Source organism: Hyperolius riggenbachi, chromosome 12 (assembly GCF_040937935.1).
Source record: "Hyperolius riggenbachi isolate aHypRig1 chromosome 12, aHypRig1.pri, whole genome shotgun sequence".
Taxonomy (NCBI): Eukaryota; Metazoa; Chordata; class Amphibia; order Anura; family Hyperoliidae; genus Hyperolius; species Hyperolius riggenbachi.
In genome coordinates this window covers 163,099,333-163,121,945 of record NC_090657.1, presented here as the reverse complement: position 1 = coordinate 163,121,945, position 22,613 = coordinate 163,099,333, and the positions used below count along the sequence as shown (strand labels likewise).

The window sequence follows — 22,613 nt, the reverse complement described above, 5'->3', positions numbered from 1 at the left end:
AAGTAGATGGAGCCTACAACAGCCAATCAAAATTCACCTATTGATTTTCAAGGGGAATATTTACATTGCTGCCATTCTTACACTCTTAATGGCAGATGCCTCAAATCTGCTACAGTGAGTCACTGTGAGACTGGGGTTTAAATTCTGAAAAGGGGTCGGACCACAAACATCCAATCAGATTTGTTTAATTTCAATGGGAAAATGCAACTTATTGATGCCAAGGATCCCAAAGCTCATAAATGTGGTCATTGAGTGACTGTATGTCACTAACTTTTTACATGGGAAAATATAAACTGCAGCCATTCTTACACTGTTAAAGGGGAACTGAAGTAAGAGGTATACGGAGGCTGCCATATTTATTTCATTTTAATCAATACCAGTTGCCTGGCAGCCTCCATATCCCTTTCACTTCAGTTGTCCTTAAATGGCTGGGTTTTCAAGCTTTACACAGTTGGTCACTGGGTGACTGGGATTAATATTCAGAAAAGTGAGTGGAGCCTACAACAGCCATTCAAAATTCACGTATTGATTTTCAAGGGGAATATTGAAACTGCTGCCATTCTTACACTGTTAAAGGGAACCTAAACTGAGAAGGATATGGATTTTTCCTTTTAAAATAATACCAGTTGCCTGAATCGCATCCTGTGTCTCTAATACTTTTAGCCACAGCCCCTGAACAAGCATGCAGATCAGGTTCTCTGACTGAAGTTAGACTGGATTAGCTGCATGCTTGTTTCAGGGTGTGATTCAGCCACTATTGCAGTCACAGAGATCAGCTGGACTGCCAGGCAACTGGTATTGTTTAACAGGAAACATCCATATCACTCTCAGTTAAGGTTCCCTTTAATGGCAGAGGCCTCAAACCTGCTACAGTTGGTAATTGGGTCACTTGGGTTCAAATTCAGAAAAGAGGGCAGAGTCACAAACAGCCAATCAGATTTGTTTAATTTCACTGGGAAAATACAAATTATTGATGCCAAGACCCCAAAGCTCACAAACTTGGTCATTGAGTAGTGACTGTGTGTCCAGGTTACAAAAAGTGGGCGGAGCCAAAGAAAACAAATTTCACTGGTAAAATATAAACTGCAGCCATTCTTACACTGTTAATGGCAGGGTTCTGAAACTTTGCCCAGATAGTGACTGGGTGACTGAGATTAATATTTAGGGAAATGGGTGAATCCTATAATAGCCAATCACAATTCACCTGCCGATTTACAAGGGGAATATTTAAATTGCGGCCATTTTTACGCTGTTAATAGCAGATGCCTCAAACCTACTACAGTTGATCATTGGGTGACTGGGGATCAAATGCTGGAGAAGTGCGGAGCCACAAACAGCCAATTTGATTAGTTTAATTTCTATGGAAATATACAAATTTGTGATGCCAAAGACCCCAAAGCTCACAAACTTGGTCATTGAGTGTTTGTGTTTTAGGGTTAGAAAAAGTGGGTGGAGCCAACACCAGCCAAATACATACCCAGGCAAAGCCGAGTCATCAGCTAGTTCTTTATAAAGACACTCCCTGAAAAAGATTTATACAAAGATGCTAGCCAGCCTTCCTTCTCGCTGCACATTTTTTGGCAGTGGAACGGAGCAACTGCCATTCACTAAGTGCTTTTAAAAATAAAGAAAGCCCTGTGAACACCCCCCCCCCCCCCCCCATGAAGAGATGGACTAACCCAAAACCTGTCAGTTCTGTCCGATTTCTACTACTTACTGTAAGTGACAGCAACATAGGAGAAAAGTCATGTATTGCTCATTTTACTCTGGAAGAAATGCACATCTTATTTGTGTATGTTTACATGTATTTTAAATTATACGATTTTCGCGACAGAGGTCCTTTAATCGGGCTCACCTGGCAAACTAGTTATCAGAGGTGTTTGAGATAGATTTCAGTGACCAAAAGAGCCCTGAGACAGAATACCATCCACAAATACAATTTGCATAATAATTTGGAACGCTGTGTATTGTTACGTGGTGCGAAGGTTTATAAAACTTAGATAAAAATATGACCTTTACTTGTTGTCAGGGGGAAGTGTGTCCCTGTATCTAAATCCCTCAGTGCACAAGAAAATAGCCACTGGGTTCCCTTTAAAGGGTATTTGTAACCCAAAAAAGATACTTGCCTCAGTAGGGGGAAGATGGTCCAAAGGCTTAGCCAGTCTCCCTTAATGCGCTGCACTGAGGCCCTTTAAACAATCTTCGCCATTAAAATTGAAGGTGGATAGCAGCTGCCTCCGTGTATGAGCACGGCGCCACTGTGCAGGTGCAAAGTACCATCCACTGAAGAAGGGGTACAATTTACAATTCAGTGTCTTACTCCATAATATAGGATAATCTCTTTATAGTAAAGTCTGATACAGTAAACCTCTGGCTATATCAAACCCAGTCCCCAGGTCCTGACTATGTCTGTATGAATATACAATGTATGACCAATCCTGATATAGTAAACGACTTGGCCACTGTAGTTGAATACAGGCTCACTTAAAGTGTACCTGAGATGAAAATCGGTTTTATATTTATCTGGGGCTTCCTTAAAGAGAACCCGAGGTGGGATTTAATTATGTTAGTGGGGCACAGAGGCTGGTTGTGCACACTAACACCAGCCTCTGTTGCCCCATGGTGTGCCTCCAGGACCCCCCTGCGCGCCGCTATACCCCCCGCAGTGCTAGCGACACGCAGCGTGTCGCCAGCACAATGTTTACCTATGGCGTGTCTGTTAGCGCCGCTCCCCCGCCTCCTCCGTATCGGCGCTACTTACCCGCGTCCCTTCCCTCCCGCTGATTGGAGGGAAGTGACGCGGGCGGGTAGCGCCGATACGGAGGAGGCGGGGGAGCGGCGCTAACAGACAGGCAGAGGTAAACATTGTGCTGGCGACACGCTGCGTGTCGCTAGCACTGCGGGGGGGGGGGGGTATAGCAGCGCGCAGGGGGGTCCTGGAGGCACACCATGGGGCAACAGAGGCTGGTGTTAGTGTGCACAACCAGCCTCTGTGCCCCACTAACATAATTAAATCCCACCTCAGGTTCCCTTTAAGCCCTCTTGAGATCCCTCGGTCCCTCGACATCTCTCCGGGTCACTCTTGTGCCCTACTGGACAGCGCGGTAGCCAGGCCGAGTCACGCTTTGTTGCGCATGCATGGCTGTGAGCGTTCTGCACCTGCGCAGTGGTTACTGTGACAAAGTGCGACTTGGCCAGGCTACTGGGCCGTCCAGCGGGGTGCAGGAGTGACCAGGGGAGATGGTGAAGGCCCTATCAAGGTTCCCTTTAAAGAAACACTGAAGTCTCCTAAAAATCGTGTTTTTATTTTAAAAATGTGTTTAACATTACTGTCCTGCCTAAATCGCCGCATCCCCGCCGCTGTGCACTAATCCCCCCCCTAACTCGCCCTTCCTCTCCCCTGCAAAATCCCCAACTTTCTAGGTCGTGGATTTTGCTGGCCTCTACTCTTCCGTGTGAGGCAGAGCTACGAGCTGCAGCCCTGCCTCTACACGCGCTGCCTTGGATCACAGTGCTGTACAGGGTAATTAGACGGAGACTCGCCTACCAAGTGGAGATGCAGCGCAGAGGCGAACGCGATCTCTTGCAAAAGCAAGCCCCAGGATGTTACGCCGATCCGCGTTAGGCAGTCCTGAGGCTTCCGCCGCGGCCACGCCCATTGGCATGACGCGGTCCTGAACAAGTTAATGGGCCACTTCATATTGTCAATGGAAGAAGCTGCCACTCATTGCTCCATACTGTGTGGGAAGCTGTCAGAATACACAAGCAGTCCTAGAGTACAGGTGTAGATGGTCAGCCTGATACTATTAATTCTCACTTGCATGCCCCAGTATGATGTCTGTACAATAAGATTCACGGAAGCCCCATATCAGCTGGGTTCCAGCATGTAAATCTGATCTGATAGAGAAAAAGGCTAGGGCCATTTTTTGCTTCAGGATTATGCACCACAACCCAGCTGATACGGGTTCTAGTGATCTTATTAAAGGACAACTGTAACGAGGGGGATATGGAGGCTGCCATATTTATTCACTTTTAAACAATACCAGTTGCCTGGCAATCTTGCAGATCCTTTGTATCTAATACTTTGTCATAGCCTCTGAACAAGCATCAGATCAGATGTTTCTGACATTAATGTCAGATCTGACGAGTAGCTGCATGCTTTTTTTCTGGCGTTATTCAGACACTACTGCAGCCAAATAGATCAGCAGGGCTGCCAGGCAACTGGTGTTGTTTAACAGGAAATAAATACGGCAACCTCCATATTCTTCTCAATACAGTTGCCCTTTTAAACAGACAGTGTTGGGACATTCTAACTAAGCATTAGCTTACCTTTGTGGTTGTTTTTTTTATGTACACCAGAGATGCACTTTAACTAAACTTAGGATATTACTGTAGAGTAGCTGTTACATAGAAATCAAAACTACCCCTTGGTAGAAGAAACAAAGAACATCAATTGGTACCTAGGCAATCTAACTAAAGCCAGTTTGGGATGTTTTTTAAGCAGATCCTATGTTCAAAATAGGATCCGTGTGCCGCAGAACGTAAGACGGAACACAGAGTCTTATAAAAATGTGTCCAATGAACTAGGCTAGTCGCCGCATCTGCATTGCCCATTTCCGCCACATCTGAGTCGCCGCTGTGACGTCATACTCGCGTGTACTGCTGCCCATTGCCACCACTCTGCCCCTTCTAAACAGCCTGGTGGCTGGGGGAATCTCCATTTGGCTGCAAAAGACCAATGGGAATCCTCAGCATCCGGAAGAATTTTCATTGATTCATGTTGGACCAATGAAAATTCTCCCTGTTGCTAGGCCAATGGAGAGCCCCATGCTTCTGCTGGCCTCCGGGCCATTGAAGGTGGGAATGGCTGGACGGGTGTATTTGTTGCATGCGGATGCAGAACAGACGGTAAGCATCCACCCCACCTCGCTGTTGCGCTCAGTTCTGCATCCGTGTGAACCGGCTCTTATGGATTGCCTAGCAAACTCATGGTGAACCAGAACTCCTAGGAGTGTGTAAGGGGCTGAAAAGGACCAAAAAGCCCTCTTACTAAAATGCTTTGCAAAACAAAAGTTTGCCTTCTTAAAACAGAAGGTATTTGTGATTATTCAGATTGGAGGATCATATGATGTCTCCCACAATGCATCACTGCTAAATATGCAAATCATCCTTTGTTGTCCCTGTAAGCTAAACACGCCTCCAGATTTGCTGGAATGCAATGATGTGTCAGCTCCCTATATGAGGGAGTGGAAGGAACTAGTCACCATGGAACTGTAAAAAGGGGAGTCACTAGACACCAAGGAACTGTACAGGGGAGGGAGAGGGCCACCAGACACAACGGAACTGTATAGTGGAGGGAGGGTTGGTACTAGACACCAGGGAACTGTATAGAAGGAGGGGCCACTAGACACCAGAAACCGTATAGGTGAGGGAGGTAGCCACTAGACACAACGGAACTGTATAGGTAAGGGAGGGGTACTAGACACCAGGGAACTTTATAGAAGAAAGAAGGGCCATTAGACACCAGGAACTGTGTAAGGGCGGGAGGGGTGCGCTAGACTCCAGGGAACTGTATAGAACAAGTAGGGGCCAGTAGACACCAGGAACTGTATGGGGAAGGGAGGTGGCCACTAGACATTTAGGTTGGCCCACTTTGTATTTGAGTTTGACACCCCTGATCTATGCTGTTGGGAGCTCTTAATATAGTGGCTGTTGGGAGTATAGCATTGGGTGTGGTGTTTGTACATTGTGAAGCACCGTGTAAACTTTAGATGATACAAAGATTATTACTACAATTACTAAGTTGTAGTAATGTTTTTTGGCAGGGCAGGTCTCTGGCAATTTCTTGCAGTGGTGATAATGATCTATAGTTGCTTAGACATTAAACATTCAGCCTTTGTTTCGGATACGCTCACAGTAAAAGGTATGCCGTGCACTGCGTCTTAATTTAATGCAAACATGCTTGGTCTTTTTTGCTTCGGCAGGTGCATTTATTTGCCGATTTCTCTGAATAATTAGAAAGTTCCTGCATTATGAGAAGTGAGAATACTGGCATTTGCCTTGGGCGGCGTTATCAGTTTGCAGATATTTGGGTTTACTGTAAAACGCATAACTAATATAATGAAACGAATACTGTTATTGTCATGGCATTGAAAGGAACCTTAACTGAAAGAAAAAAACGTGGTTAACTTACCTGGGGTTTCTACCAGCCCCCTGCACCCGCCCTGTTCCCGCGCTGTCACTCAGTGTGCCTTCAGTCCCGCGCAGCGACCCTCCTCCGGCCAGCCGACTGACAAGTCAACGGGCCACTGTGCATGCCCGCCCATGCCCTGCACATTCTTGATCACTCCTCCGTTGCCGGGAGTGTTCTACGTTATACCCGGGCTGGGCCCAACTAGTGACTGGTCTGGGCCCAACAGCACACTATTGACTGGTCTGGGACTGGCTGTACTGCGCACTAGTGACTGGTCTGGGCCCGGCTGTACTGCGCACTAGTGACTGGTCTGGGTCTGGCTGTACTGCGCACTGGTGACTGGTCGGATCACCTTTTCACATCATAAAACACATAGCTGTGAAATATAATGCAAGCCTCAGGGAGGCTGGAAGGTGCTGAGCTGGTTTTACGAGGCTGAAAGAACAAGGATTGTAACCTAATTGACATTTGTACATCAAGCAGGTCAGATTGCAGGAATTCCAGGCGGATTATGGCCCTGCTGTAGAACGCAATGAACCAGCCGGGCGGCTTCTATTTAAAGTGGCAGAACCCGGCAGGTCGCACATGGCACCGGCAGCCGCCCTGATCAGGATGTTGTGATATAACCTTAATAAACATGAGATCATGTAACCTGAGCTCATCGGCTCTGGCTTCTGCACCATAAATAAAACTTATAATTAGCTGAAGGTTATTTTGGGAATCAATGGTTAGGATCGGTCCAATGCTAATGCTGTCTAAGAAACATTGCAAAAGCCAGGAAATGAGTTCAGTTTAACGTATAGCCCTATTTCAGGCATACAGGTCTTCTATCTTAGACGCGACTTGGCACAAATCATTGTAAATCCTGTGACCATCAGGCAGCTGTATGGGCAGAAGTTGTGGCTACGCTCAGCCTTGCTCTGCAAATATGTCTACAGCTTACAGCAATTAGTTTTACTGCTTGTGAAAGCTGCAGAGCTTATCCAGCCTATGCCACTGCGGCATAACTTGTACTTACCCAGCCTACGCCACACCGGCATCACTCCTACTTGCCCAGCCTACAACACTGCGGCATAACTTGTACTTACCCAGCCTGCGCCACACCAAAATCACTTCTACTTACCCAGCCTACGCCACACCGGCATCACTCCTACTTACCCAGCCTACACCACACCGGCATCACTCCTACTTTCCCAGCCTACGCCTCACCGGCATCACTCCTACTTACCCAGCCTATGCCACACCAGCATCACTCCTACTTACCCAGCCTACGCCACACCGGCATAACTTTTACTTACCCAGCCTACACCACACCGGCATCACTCCTACTTACCCAGCCTATGCCACGCTGGCATCACTCCTACTTACCCAGCCTATGCCACACCAGCATCACTCCTACTTACCCAGCCTACGCCACGCTGGCATAACTTTTACTTACCCAGCCTACGCCACACCGGCATCACACCTACTTACCAAGCCGCCTCCACTCCGGAATCACACCTACTTACCCAGCCTGCGCCACAGCAGCATCACCCCTACTTACCCAGCCTATGCCACAACGGCATCACTCCTACTTACCCAGCCTACGCCACACCGGCATCACACCTACTTACCCAGCCTACGCCACATCGGCATCACTCCTACTTACCCAGCCTACTCCACACCGGCATCACTCCTACTTACTCAGCCTACGCCACACCGGCATCACACCTACTTACCCAGCCTACGCCACACCGGCATCACTCCTACTTAACCAGCCTACGGCACACCGGCATCACTCCTACGTACTCAGCCTACGCCACACCAGCATCACACCTACTTACTCAGCCTACGCCACACCAGCATCACACCTACTTACTCAGCCTACGCCACACCGGCATCACTCCTACTTCCTCAGCCTACACCACACCGGAATCATTCCTACATACCCAGCCTACGCTACATCGGCATCACTCCTACTTACTCAGCCTATACCACACCGGCATCACTCCTACTTACTCAGCCTACGCCACACCGGAATCATTCCTACATACCCAGCCTACGCTACATCGGCATCACTCCTACTTAACCAGCCTACGCCACACTGGCATCACTCCTACTTACCCAGCCTATGCCATGCCGGCATCACTCCTACTTACCCAGCCTACGCCACACTGGCATCACACCTACTTACCCAGCCTACGCCACACCCGCATCACACCTACTTACCCAGCCTACCCCACAGCAGCATCACTCCTACTTACCCAGCCTACGCCACAGCAGCATCACTCCTACTTACCCAGCCTACGCCACACCGGCATCACTCCTACTTACCCAGCCTACGCCACAGCAGCATCACTCCTACTTACCCAGCCTACGCCACAGCAGCATCACTCCTACTTATCCAGCCTACGCCACACCGGCATCACTCCTGCTTACCCAGCCTACGCCACACCGGCATCACTCCTGCTTACCCAGCCTACGCCACACCGGCATCACTCCTACTTACCCAGCCTACACCACACCGGAATCATTCCTACTTACCCAGCCTACGCCACACCGGCATCACTCCTACTTACCCAGCCTACGCCACACCGGCATCACACCTACTTACCCAGCCTACGCCACCCTAGCATCACTCCTACTTACCCAGCCTACTCCACACCGGCATCACTCCTACTTACCCAGCCTACGCCACACCGGCATCACTCCTACTTACCCAGCCTATGCCACACCGGAATCATTCCTACTTACCCATCCTATGCCACACCGGAATCATTCCTACTTACCCAGGCTACGCCACACCGGAATCACTCCTACTTACTCAGCCATATGCCACACCGGCATCACACCTACTTACCCAGCCTACGGCACACCGGCATCACTCCTACGTACTCAGCCTACGCCACACCAGCATCACACCTACTTACTCAGCCTACGCCACACCGGCATCACTCCTACTTACTCAGCCTACGCCACACCGGAAACATTCCTACTTACCCAGCCTACACCACACCGGAATCATTCCTACTTACCCAGCCTACTCCACACCGGCATCACTCCTACTTACCCAGCCTACGCCACACCGGAATCACTCCTACTTACCCAGCCTACGCCACACCGGAATCATTCCTACTTACCCAGCCTATGCCACACCGGAACTGGATAGAGAACGAAAAGAACACAGGGACACCGGGTTCCCAAAATCGCGTGATAACGTCTTAATATTTGGATTATGTAATAATAAGTAATATACTCACAAGGGTGGGTTGCTTGTGAGGGCAACCACTATCAAAGCATGTGGAGAAGTACAGTCTCCACTCGAGGTCGCAGCTCCTAAGAAAAAAGGAAGTCCTATACGGTGATAGGAACAACCGCCCCAACAAGTAGGGTATGATATCACGAAAAGTCGGAGAAGTAGGAGTCTCAAATCGATATATTTTGTGAGAGCAATTTATTTAGAAATTTGGACTAAGCACTTGGACAACGCGTTTCGCGACCACAAGTCGCTTAGTCCAAATTTCTAAATAAATTGCTCTCACAAAATATATCGATTTGAGACTCTTCATCTGAGGTAGGAACTTTTATTCTTACCCTATAAATTTAAATACTGTTGTATCACTGTGCTATACCAAAGGGCGCCTCCTACTTCTCTGACTTTTATGCCACACCGGAATCATTCCTACATACCCAGCCTACGCCACATCGGCATCACTCCTACTTACCCAGCCTACGCCACACCGGCATCACTCCTACTTACTCAGCCTACACCAAACCGGCATCACTCCTACCTAACGGCAAAATCATTGAAACAGCTCTATGACGTGGCGCTGCCCTGGTTATTATTTGTCGAATTAATCATTAAACTGGCTTCTCCTCGCTTTTCACGCCTACCCTTCCTCTCCTATAAAGGAATGTTATTCCACTAAAGGTGCCATTAGCCTCACATTTTGTTACACAGTTATGCCCCAAATTGACAAGTAACAGCCCCGCGGTTAGGCAAATTTGTATTCTCTCCCGTTGTTTTTACTACGTGTATCTGCTTAATAGTCTCTGTATGTTCTGAGCCCCACTTACCACCGCAAATAGCAGCAGGCTCCCAGTAATCCATAATGACCACTTTGAGATCGGCGTCTTTTAAGTGCTGCATTGTGATTGGTTGAGCATTATTGTTCTGCAATCTGTGGGCCTTGATTATATAATGGTAGGGTTCTTTCCCCTTTTGTTTCTTGTAATTGATGTGTGTTATAATAGACACAATGCATTAGTCACTGTGGCATTTTATGTTGTATTATGTGGCGGGTGTTTCTTGTGTACCCATGTTTGTGTCTTGCTTAGCCGAGCGCCACAAAATAGGATATAGCTATATAAATCATGTTAAATGAAGTATATGTACTTTTACACTATTGCTATAATGCTGGACATCTGCCTCTAGTTACTTGATTCTATTCTAAGAAATACTGTATAATGCCTGAGGCCGGTTTCAGATCGGCAACCATTGTTTTCATTGCGGTGCAAACAGGTGATCACATCGCACAGCAAAATATAAGTTTGGTAGGTACCTGCAGTAATGAGCGTTATTGTAATTCTTAGCAGCAAAACACGCCATAAGTAAGCCTCTCTACTGCTCACTTCCTGTGGCAGAAATACGTATTGCAATCAATTTTTCCGTTGCAGAGCCAGATTGCATTGGCCTCTGCGCATGCGCAACGCTAACCCGAAACAGTTTAAAATAGCTGCGGCTCCGTTGACTTACATGACTTTCGGTCACAGTGCGTTATCGCAAACGCTGTCCCATATCGCGATATTACCCTCGTGTCAAATCAAATGCTTCTGGTGCATCACATCCGATATGAAATGTCCCCTAGACTTTCATTGCTTTAGCATCACACTGCGTTAAAAATAGGAAGTGCAATGCAATGTCGATGAAAACGTGCCATTGTGAAAGGGGCCTTAAAGCTGTGGGTTATATGGGAAGGCAGTGTGCTGTTGTTCTTTTACTACTTACAATGATGAACATTTGAAGCTCTCAAGGGTCACATAAAATGGCAAGAAGGGCCGAATCTGGCCCGCAAGCCTTGTTTGACACCTGTAATGTAGAGGTAAGGCTCTGGATCCCATCGAGACCTGGGCCTCTCTCTGTGCCAATGTCCCATTGCTGTCCCTCAGCAAACTTACAGCTGTTCAGGACTCCTCTGGCAGTACTTTCGAGCGCTGCCCGACGTAACTTCACCAAGGGACAGCGGTGGACCGAGGGCACCAAGCAAGGACATGAATGCTCTGTGGGAGCTGTGGGCTCCTTCCCTCTACGTAGGCAGGTGTATTGCTTTAACGCCAAAGATGAAAAGGACTGGCTGTACCTTACTGGTCTAACTCCATGCCACCAAACACGAGATGGCAAAAGAAGACTTGGAGCATGTCGTGTCGGTCTTTTACAAGACATACCCCTTGGGTGTGTTCAAGGGATTCTAAATTACCTTTTATGGAAATGGCAGTCTTATACACTTGAGCTAACCCTAGAGAGCTGGGAAAGAATTTTACATTACTCCTTTACAGCAAATGTAGCATCCCGCGATAGACTGATCTCACTTTGTCCATAGGAGCTATATATTCACCTCTCCTCCTGCTTCTTCTGCCCAATCCCTCCCTGTCACTGGCTGCCAATCACTCCTCACCCACCTCTCCTCCCGCTTCTCCAGCCCTATCCCCCTCTGTCATTCCCTTCACTGGCTACCAATCACACCGCATCCACCTGTCCACCTGCTTTACATCCCAACCCCCATCTGTCACCCCCATTTACTGGCTGCCAGTTACACCTTATCCCCCTCTCTTCCTGTTTCTCCTGCCCAATCCTCCACTTTCACTCCCTTCACTTGCTGCCAGTTACACCTCACCCCCTCTCCTCTTGCTTCTCCAGCGCAACCCCCCTCTCTCTCCCCCTTCACTGGCTGTCAGTTGCACCTCATTCACCTCTCTGCCCGCTTCGCCTGCCAAATCTCCCTCTGTCAGTCCCTTCACTGGCTGTCAGTTAAACCTCACCCCCCTCTCCTCCTCCTTCTCCAGCCCAACCCTCCCTCTGTCACCCCTTCACTGGCTGCTAGTTACACCGCAACCACCTCTCCTCCTGCTTCTCCTAATTCTCTAGCCCAATCACGCTCCGTCACTCTCTTCACTGACTGCCAATCACACCTCATCCCCCTCTCCTCCCGCTTCTCCAGCCCTATCCCCCTCTGTCACTTCCTTTACTGTCTGCCAGTTAAACTTTATCCCCCTCTCCTCCCGCTTCTTCAGCCCTATCCCCTCTGTCAGTCACTTCACTGGCTGCCAGTTATATCAAGGATACAATTTAAAATCCTTACTGTCGCCTACAAAGCTCTCCACAGCCTAGCTCCTTCCCATTGAAATAAACTTATTTCCAGATACCTTTCTACACGCAATCTCCGCTGTACTAAAAATATTCTCCTGTCTTCCTCACTGGTCACCTCTTCTCACTCCCGCTTATAAGAATTCTCTTGATCCTCTCCCTTCCTCTGTAACACTCTTCCTCAACACATCTGCCGCTTACCCACACTTAGTCTTTTTAGGTGCAATCTGAAAACTCACCTCTTCAGGCAAGCATACTCTCCTACCTAGGACACTGACCACCATTTCTCCCATCTCATACACAGCTTCCCCTTATCTGCTGTCCTATTTCTTAAACATTTAGACTGTAAGGCCTTTTGGCCAGGGCCTTCTTCCCTTTTTGCCTCACAATGCTGTGTAATGTGTTTGCATGCCTCCCACCCCTGTGTAAAGATCGGTAGTTGATTTGTTCACTGCATCAGCGGTAATCCACCTTTGTCTTGTATTAACCGTTGTATTGTTTATTGTGTATTTTTATACCCTGAATGCTTTTGTACAGCGCCACAGATGTTGCTGGCACTGTATAAATCAATAATAATATATCCCCTGCCAGTTTATAAAAAAAAAATCAATCCCTTGACCACTGGACTTTGTAACAGATGCCGACACGTGGGAGCAGACTTCTTTCACGTATTCTGGCAGTGTCCAAACGTTGCCCAATACTTGCAACCAGTCCATACAGAAATACAACAAATATTAGCCTGGCCTTTTCCCCAGAAACGCTGCTGTTTGGAAATATTGTTGTGGACACCCTATCTACACATAAAATGCAGGCATTTAGAGCCCTTATTGCCTATGCCCACAAAATGATAGTATTAAGATGAAACCAAGGGACCCACCCCAGAATAAAAAATGGGTGGCTTACGTTCACAGGGAACTAGCCCTAATAAAAGGAAATATACCAAATGCAAATGTCACAAAAAGTTCAAGAGAATCGGGTCTAAATGGCTGTCCTTCTACAAGCTGAAATTGGATGATTAAACCAGGTTGTGGAGTCAGTCGAGGGGTAAGAGACGGGGCAATTTTTGGTTACCTGGAGTCGGGAGAAAATGCATTGACTCTGACTCCTAATGAATTTAAACTGCAATTAAAATAGAAAATATGATAAAATGTTCTATTTCTCAGATACGTCATCATAAATAATTTACATATATAGTAATAGCTGTGCTTAGTCCACAAAAATGAATTAACCAATCAAAAAATACTTACTTGTGCTGCTTCAATAAAGCGGTCGCCGTATGTTTTAAAGGATACCCAAACTGAAATGTGACATAATGAGATAGACATGTGTATGTACAGTGCCTAGCACACAAATAACTATGCTGTTTCTTTTTTTCTTTCTCTGCCTGAAAGAAATTCCAACTATAAAACACTTTCCTAGCAGAAAATTGCTTCTGAGAGCAAGAAAGAGGTAAAAAAGGGGAGTTTCTTATCAGTGAGGGTCACACTGTAGTCACTTCCTGTCTGAGTCAGGACTGAGTCAGCCACTTACATACCTGATATTTTTACTCTTTCAGACAGAGAAAGAAAAAAAGGAACACAGCATAGTTATTTGTGTGCTAGGCACTCTACATACACATGTCTATCTCATTATGTCACATTTCAGTTCGGGTATCCTTTAAAGTCAGCTATACATATCTGATTGGGACTGTACAGTATATATGATGTGTACACATGAATCTCATATATATATATATATATATATATATATATATATATATATATATATATATATATATATATATATATATATATATATATATATATATATATAGTGTGTGTGTGTGTGTGCAGAAGATCCAGGTGGCGGAGGAGGACAGCGAGTGACTGATTAGCATGAAGGGGGCTGGAGGAAGGCCCATGTATGTATAAAACGTTAATTTCATCTGTCTCAAGTTTACTTTGTTACACAGTAGTACTATACTCTACGTGTGCACTCCCCACAGAGCTGCAGGGAATCCACTGAGCATGTTGTGTACATTGAACACAGAGGTGTTGTCTATCACCCATAAACCTGGTTCAGATTGTGCATGAAGAATGTGTAATAGAGGAAGAATCGCCTCATTCCCCTGCAGAGTACCTGCACATCATTCTTACATGTACCCACAGTTACATTGCCTAGGGCCTGATAGATGTTCTTTGTTCCGGCCTGTGCCTTTTACAGGTACTCTTACCAAGGACTAGTTTTAGTCTATGACTAAAAGTATTAGAGGCAGAAGATCAGCCGGCTTACCAGGAAACTGGTATTGTTTAAAAAAGGGAATAAATATGGCAGCCTCCTTATCCTTCTCACTTCAGTTGTATTTTAAAATTCCTAAGCGTTGGAAGTTAAGAGATGCATTTCATGTTACATACTTTCAATCAACAAAATTGTAATAGACAAATTAGAGGAGTCGGAGGAATCCTAACCTGAGGAGTCGGAGTCGGTGGATTTTTGTACCGACTCCTCAGCCCTGGTATATACTGTATATGTGTGTGTGTATAATGTATACTGTGTGTGTGTATACTGTAGTCGGTTGATTTTTGTACCGACTCCACAGCCCTGGATTAAACTGCACTATGATATAGCTGTACAAATGATGATATGGTTCTCAAGGGGGTGGGTGTGACCAGACCAGGACTTCCATGAGCCTAGGGCTCGTGGCATCATGGTTGTAAAACTGTTACTAAAAAAAATAAAATAATAATTAGACGAAAAGGACCATTAAAGGGTACCTGAGATTTGCAGTGGGGAATTAAAAATGCATACCTTGGGCTTCCTCCAGGTTAATCGCTACCTCCCCATCCTCCTCCACCTCCCGGATCTTCTGCCACTTGCCTGAAAAGTCCAGTCCGTGCAGGCGCAGTCTGGCCGCCCGTGATCCCCTGCTGGCTACGGGAGCATTCTGTGCCTGCGCAGGCACAGAGAACTCCTTGCTATAGGAGTGAGACAGGGCGCACATGACTGGGCCATGAAAGTGCAGTACATCCCAGACCAAAGGCTTTATAGGGCCGATATGCTGAAGATGCAGGAGGAGGATGATGGTGAGGGAGCGATTAGCCTGAAGGGGTGTACTTGTGTGCTTATCTGTATTTGTAGTGCATTGTCACTGAGTGTACTTTGTGTGTGTGTGTTGGGGGGGGGGGTTGTACTTGTGTGCTTGTCTTCTTGTCTGTAGCTGGGGGGTAGGTGTACTTGTGTGCCTCTCCTTTGCTTCTGTTATGCCACTTTCCATTGCACTCTAGCTGTTTCACTGCTGCATAGTTTAGTCAGTGTATTTAGTTTTTGTTGAGCTGACCCCAGCATGTGACTCCCTTACAGTACAGTTGCTAAGAGAGTTTCATAGAGCTGAAATGACGAACCTGCCAAACAGTTATTGCTCAGTGACACACACACCTGCTCCACCTGTCTCACCGCTCTGGCTGATCCACATTCTATTCAAATCACTTAAACACCCAGAGCCCAGGCCATTCCCTGCATGCAGCACACACAGTTGCCGGTCAGCTCCATCCCAGACCTCCACCTCAGCCGCAGCAGGTAAGCGTCCCTCTCCTACTTCATTTCATAAGTGCTGTATTCAGGAGGTTAGCCCTGTGTCCTGTCAGGCACAGGTAGCCCGCACTGTGTGTGTATGTGTCAGGCACAGGTAGCCCGCACTGTGTGTGTCAGGCACAGGTAGCCCACACTGTGTGTGTGTCAGGCACAGGTAGCCCACACTGTGTGTGTCAGGCACAGGTAGCCTGCACTGTGTGTGTCAGGCACAGGTAGCCCGCACTGTGTGTGTCAGGCACAGGTAGCCCGCACTGTGTGTGTCAGGCACAGGTAGCCCGCACTATGTGTAAGGCACAGGTAGCCCGCACTGTGTGTGTCAGGCACAGGTAGCCCGCACTGTGTGTGTCAGGCACAGGTAGCCCGCACTGTGTGTGTCAGGCACAGGTAGCCCGCACTGTGTGTGTCAGGCACAGGTAGCCCGCACTGTGTGTGTGTGTGTGTGTGTGTGTGTGTGTGTGTGTGTGTGTGTGTGTGTGTATGTGTCAGGCACAGGTAGCCCGCACTGTGTGTGTATGTGTCAGGCACAGGTAGCCCGCACTGTGTGTGTATGTGTCAGGCACAGGTAGCCCGCACTGTGTGTGTATGTGTCAGGCACAGGTAGCCCGCACTGTGTGTGTATGTGTCAGGCACAGGTAGCCCGTACTGTGTGTGTATGTGTCAGGCACAGGTAGCCTGCACTGTGTGTGTGTGTGTGTGTGTGTGTGTGTGTGTGTGTGTGTGTGTGTGTCAGGCACAGGTAGCCCGCACTGTGTGTGTGTATGTGTCAGGCACAGGTAGCCCGCACTGTGTGTGTATGTGTCAGGCACAGGTAGCCCGCACTGTGTGTGTATGTGGCAGGCACAGGTAGCCTGCACTGTGTGTGAGTGTATGTGTCAGGCACAGGTAGCCCGCACTGTGTGTGTATGTGTCAGGCACAGGTAGCCTGTACTGTGTGTGTGTGTGTGTGTGTATATGTGTCAGGCACAGGTAGCCCGCACTGTGTATGTGACAGGCACAGGTAGACCTCACTGTGTGTCTGTGTGTGTGTCAGGCACCAGTAGCTCGCACTATGTGTGTATTCAGGAATGTTGTTACAGCCAGTTCTCCATGCTACATAGGATCAGTCTGCTCATTCACTCCAGAGTTACTCCAAGTTGTGTTGCGATGTACTCCTTATGGTAGCTTGTGTGTCCCAAGGACCCACTAGTATAGGAACGCTTTTCTCAGGTACTCTTTATCACATTTAATCAGAACTTCATATTTGTTTATAAACTATTTCCAGGCTTCCGCTATTACCTATTACCTTTAATTACCATATTTTTTGGAATATAAGATGCTCCAGAAAATATAAGACACACCCAGGTTTAGAGGGCAAAAACCTGGTGCATCCATGTTCCAGGAGCGTCTTGTAGATGTTCTCCCCAAATCCTTGTCCTCCTGTGTCCCCTTTTGTCCGCCATGTGTCCTTTTCTGCACCTGTATGTCCCCTTCTGTGCCCCTGTTTCCTCCTTTGCTCCTCCTGGGTCTCCCACACTTCCCTTCTGTCCCCCTGTGTCCTCCTTTGTGTCCCACAGTGTCCTCCTCTACTCCCTTATATCCCCCTCTGTCCTCCTCCGCTCCCCCTGTGTCCTCCTATGTCCCTGTGTTAACCCTTTCTGTTCTCCTGTGTGCCCCCTTGTCCTCCACTCGTGTGTCCCCTTCTATTCCCCTGTGTTGTCCTCTGGTCATCCACTGCTGATGCATGAAACTTGGCATCTGGACAGCATTCCCAACATCCCTGCCTGACTTTTCTAGACAAATATCGATTTTCATTTTTTTTCTTTTAGCTGATTGCTTTTGTTTTGGGCTACAGCCGGTAGCTTGCTGCTTCTCTTGCTGCTCACTCTCTTCATAGGATATAGTGTGTATGAAGCGAGTATCTGCACAGGCCTCCAGCAGAGTCCATGCCTCTTCCGCACCAAGCTGCAGTCTCTGTACTATGCCTTTCTTTTCTCCCACTCAGACGGCTTGGGTAGGTGTGCAGAGCTGGGAGCAGGGACACTGAGATCCTCTGTCTGCTACCAGCCACTCAGTGTGACTTTGTAAAGAGAACCTGTGGCTATAGGAATGGCTTTTGCTGTTGTTAAGGTATATGTTCTAAGGCTATTATCACTGTCTATATTAGGGTTCCCGACACATGTCCTGAGGTTACAAACATGCATCATGAGGTAGAGGAAGTCATGGAGAGAGACGTGGGACTATGGAGGAGGCCGTTCAGCGGACAGGTGAGCTTGCAACACTCTCCACGGCCCTGAGAAGTACATATTTACTGCTAATGTCAATTGAAGATTAAAAAAAAAAAATACTTACCTAAGGAGAGGGAAGGCTCTGCGTCCTATAGAGCCTTCCTGTTCCTCTCCTGACCCCCTCGTTCCAGCAATGTCACCCCGTTTGAATCCCCGTCTGCGGAAGGCTTCAGAAGTGTTTGGGAGCCTGAGTGCTCCTGAAGACGGGCAGCTCCGTACTGCTCATGCACACTCACGCACGAGAGAGAGCGTACTCACACAGGCATAGTATGGAGCTGCTCATCCCGAAACCTCACACGGTGGCACAGAGCAGCTACCGGGGGTTACAGTGCTAAAACGAGGGGACCATGAGAGGAACGGGATTTTTTTTTTTTTTTTTTACATTCACCTTAACATGGGGGAGGTCCGTTGGTCATCGGCAATTGAAATTCCCTAGCGCTGCACATCACGCTCTTTCAAGTGATATCTTTCTAGCATGCCAGATCAATCGTTTTCCAGAAATCAATCCAACATGAGGATCGGGAGGCACGTTGCTGCATCGATTTCTGCCAGATTCTATTGGATGGATATGGAGTAATGTATGGGCATTCTACCACTGCCTAGTGAGATAGGGAGTGCTTGGACACTTGTATCCTCACCTCTGCTCAGTGACTCCGTAACGGGTGTAAGGCCTGGTTTACACTGCAGTAGCTTTTTTTAGCACTAGTGATTTGTGAAGCTCTTGCTAATGCAATGCTATGTGTTGTTTTTTTTTAATTTGTATAAAATCACATCGCTCCAGTGAGAACACACCCATATCATTACATTAGCAAGAGCTTTTCAAAACACAAGCACTTAAAAATAGCTCTTGCAGTGTGAACCAGGCCTAAGGGTAGCGGTCCCAGAGCTTGCACCTTTACAATGTATGTCCTGGTTGTACAGCAGACTGGCATTGCCCCAGGCTAGTCACATGCCAGGTTTTTCTTTATGCTAGGTACACATGATGAGTTTCTTCGGTCAATTTTCCCTCTGATGGATTTTCAGCTCGATTCTCTTATCTTTTCTTATCAATTTCCATTCACTTCTATTAAAATTGACCAGAAAAACAATAGGAAATAATATTAGACATGACGGAAATTATCTATCAAACCATCTATCTAACACAAAATTGTATGGTGTACACCTAGCATTACTAGTCACTCTGTGTGCTTGTTGTCATAGCTGTCGCCTTGTCATAAGATTTTCTATAGATCTGTCTTTCATGGTGGACAGATTCTCCCATTTCCTGTTACAACAGGAAGTCAGAAAATGTTGTCAAATTGGAATACAGCAAAGAGGATTTATTCATTTTCTCCATTACAATGTATCAGTGCAGGAAAAAAGAATGGGGGTCAACTGTAGTCTTAAAGGACACCTGAGGTGAGAGGTATATGGAGGCTGCCATTTTTATTTCCTTTTAAACAATACCAGTTGCCTGGCAGCCCTGCTGATCTCTCTGGCTGCAGTGGTGTCAGAATTACCAGAAACAAGCATACATCTGACCTCCTGCTTGCTTGTTCATGGTTTATGACCAGAAGTATTAGAGGCAAAGGATCAGCAGGTCAGCCTCCATATCTCTCTCAGGTGTGCTTTGAGAGCCTTAGACGCTTGGCTGAAATGGTGGGCTTGGTTGGCGTCTGTACGGCATTCCCAACACCCCTGCCGGACTTATCTAGACAAATATCGCTTGGATTTTTTTTCTGTTTGCTGATTGCTTTTGTTTTGGGCTACAGCCGGTAGCTTGCTGCTTCTCTTGCTGCTCACTCTCTTCATAGGATATAGTGTGTATGAAGCGAGTATCTGCACAGGCCTTCAGCAGAGTCCATGCCTCTTCCGCACCAAGCTGCAGTTTCTGTACTATGCCTTTCTTTTGCCTTCTCCCACACAGACGGCTTGGGTAGGTGTGCAGAGCTGGGAGCAGGGACACTGCAATCCTCTGTCTGCTACCAGACACTCAGTGTGACTTTGTGAAGAGAACCTGTGGCTATAGAAATGGCTCTTGCTGTTGTTAAGGTATATGTTCTAAGGCTATTATCACTGTGTTAAGGTTCCCGACACATGTCCTGAGGTCACAAACATGCATCACGAGGTAGAGGAAGTCATGGAGAGAGATGTGGGACTATGGAGGAGGCCGTTCAGCGGACAGGTGAGCTTGCAACACTCTCCATGGCCCTGAGAAGTACATATTTACAGTTAATCTCAATTGAAGATTAAAAAAAAAAAAAACAGATACTCACCTAAGGAGAAAGAAGGATGTTGGTCCTATAGAGCCTTCCTGTGCATCTCACAGTCCCCTCGTTCCAGTGATGTCACCTCGATTGAATCCCCCGCCACAGAAGTCTTTGGGAGGCTGAGTGCTCCTGAAGACTGGCAGCTCTGTACTGCGCATACGTGACAGAGCGTACTCGCACAGGCACAGCATGGAGCTGCCCGCCCCAAAGCCTTCCACGCTGGCACAGAGCAGTAGGTCGGATACTGTACCAGGAGAGGAACGGGAAGGCTCTATAAGACCCAGAGCCTTCGCACTCCATAGGCAAGTATCTGTTTTTAGATAGGTAAGTATCTTTTTTATTATTATTATTATGGTACACTTGAGAAGAAAAAGTCACTTGGCACTCTGCTGAATGAACAGGGGATAGAGCAAACTCCTATAAATCTGCAAAAGCTTCACCCCATATGTTTGCACCTGCGCTCCTGGGGTAATGGTCCCAGCAAAGAGAAGTGCAGCGAGCTATGATTAGTGCAGGGCACAAACTGAAGCACATTGGTACATGGAAGAAATGCTGTGCACCTTGCTCTTGTATTGCTTTTATTGGAATCCTGGCTGTTGGTAGAGGATTCCAATAAAAGCAATACAAGAGCAAGGTGCACAGCATTTCTTCCATGTACCAAATTATTATTATTATGACTTGACATTCACCTTAACATGGGGGAGATCAGCCGGAGTTCTGTTGGTCGTCGCTTGGGAATTGAAGTATCTCAGAGGACACCGCAGACACAAGACACTATTGGTTAACAACGCATCACGTGATGCAGAAGCCCTCGCACTCCGTTTCCGTCATTTAAATGCAAATAAATCAATCTACAGTAAAACCGCATAATTCATTAAAAAAGGGGGACAGATCATTCCACAGGGTAAGGCCAATCATGAAGTAGAGCGCAAAATGATGCATAATAAACTGCCGTGCAAACGAATACGCTGTGATGCAACACGATGCGCTGCGCCCATCGCATGAAAATCCACGCGGATGGATGCTACCACCGCCACTGAATAGCCAACCAGTGTAAACCATCTTTGATATACATACAGTATAAGGCAGTCATAAACCTTTACATTATGTTGCATACATTTTTTTCATCTCCGATTACTAATAATCTAATAATCTCATAATCCCAAAGGGGAAAGAGGAGGGGAAGGGGATGGGAAGCACCAAGATTATAGTGTATTGCAGATACACGAGACGTGCTTATACATCCAAGGGTCCCTGTCATAAGGGCCCTCGTTGTGAGTATATGTATACTTTTTCTTTCTGCTTACTTTTATTATTTATTTTATTTGAAGTATTAATATATATCGCTGACATATTACGCAGCGCTGTACAGAGTATATTGTCTTGTCACTAACTGTCCCTCAGAGGGGCTCACAATCTAGTCCTGCCATAATCATGTCTGTGTATGTATCGTGTAGTGTATGTATCACACTCTGGGGCCAATTTAGGGAGAAGCCAATTAATTTATCTGTATGTTTTTGGCATGTGGTAAGAAACCGTAGTGCTCGGAGGAAACCCACACAGACACGGGAGAACATACAAACTTCTTGCAGATGTTGACCTGGCTGGGATTCGAGCTGGGGACCCAGCGCTGCAAGGCGAGAGCGCTAACCACTACGCCAGCGTGCTTCCCACTTTTACATTTAATGATATTTTGGTGACCATTTTTGTTTTTCCTGCTGTCTGGGTGACGGTCACTTTAAATGTGTCTGAGAGCACTATTGGTGACTGCAGAGACCCATCCTATACCAAGCGCTGGGGATTGTGTTTTACTGTACTTAACGACACTCGATATGGATGTGATTGCCTGAGCAGCTGGTGACTCCTATTTGAATTTGTGATGTGATTGGCGCCTGTATTTCTTCCATTTACTAAACAAAAGTTTGCCTTCTTAAAACAGAAGGTATTTGTGATTATTCAGATTGGAGTGAGCATATGATATCTTCCATGATGCA

At 46.9% G+C, this 22,613-nt stretch overlaps 1 protein-coding gene across 3 annotated transcripts in view; it reads left to right on the top strand.

Annotated features, from left to right (window-relative positions):
- OSBPL2 (oxysterol binding protein like 2) overlaps nucleotides 1-22,613 on the top strand; it is a 227,921-nt gene that overhangs the window by 84,374 nt on the left and 120,934 nt on the right. The window contains exons 1-2 of one of the 3 annotated variants that reach the window (XM_068262288.1): nucleotides 16,074-16,091; nucleotides 20,436-20,534. The exons of 1 other annotated variant lie outside the window; for it this stretch is intronic. In XM_068262288.1, coding sequence (XP_068118389.1) covers nucleotides 20,466-20,534 — 69 coding nt within the window. In that variant the 5' untranslated portion in view covers nucleotides 16,074-16,091; nucleotides 20,436-20,465. Of the gene's footprint in view, nucleotides 1-16,073; nucleotides 16,092-18,249; nucleotides 18,350-20,435; nucleotides 20,535-22,613 lie in introns of those variants that run through there. One more of the 3 variants, XM_068262287.1, reaches the window with a different exon arrangement.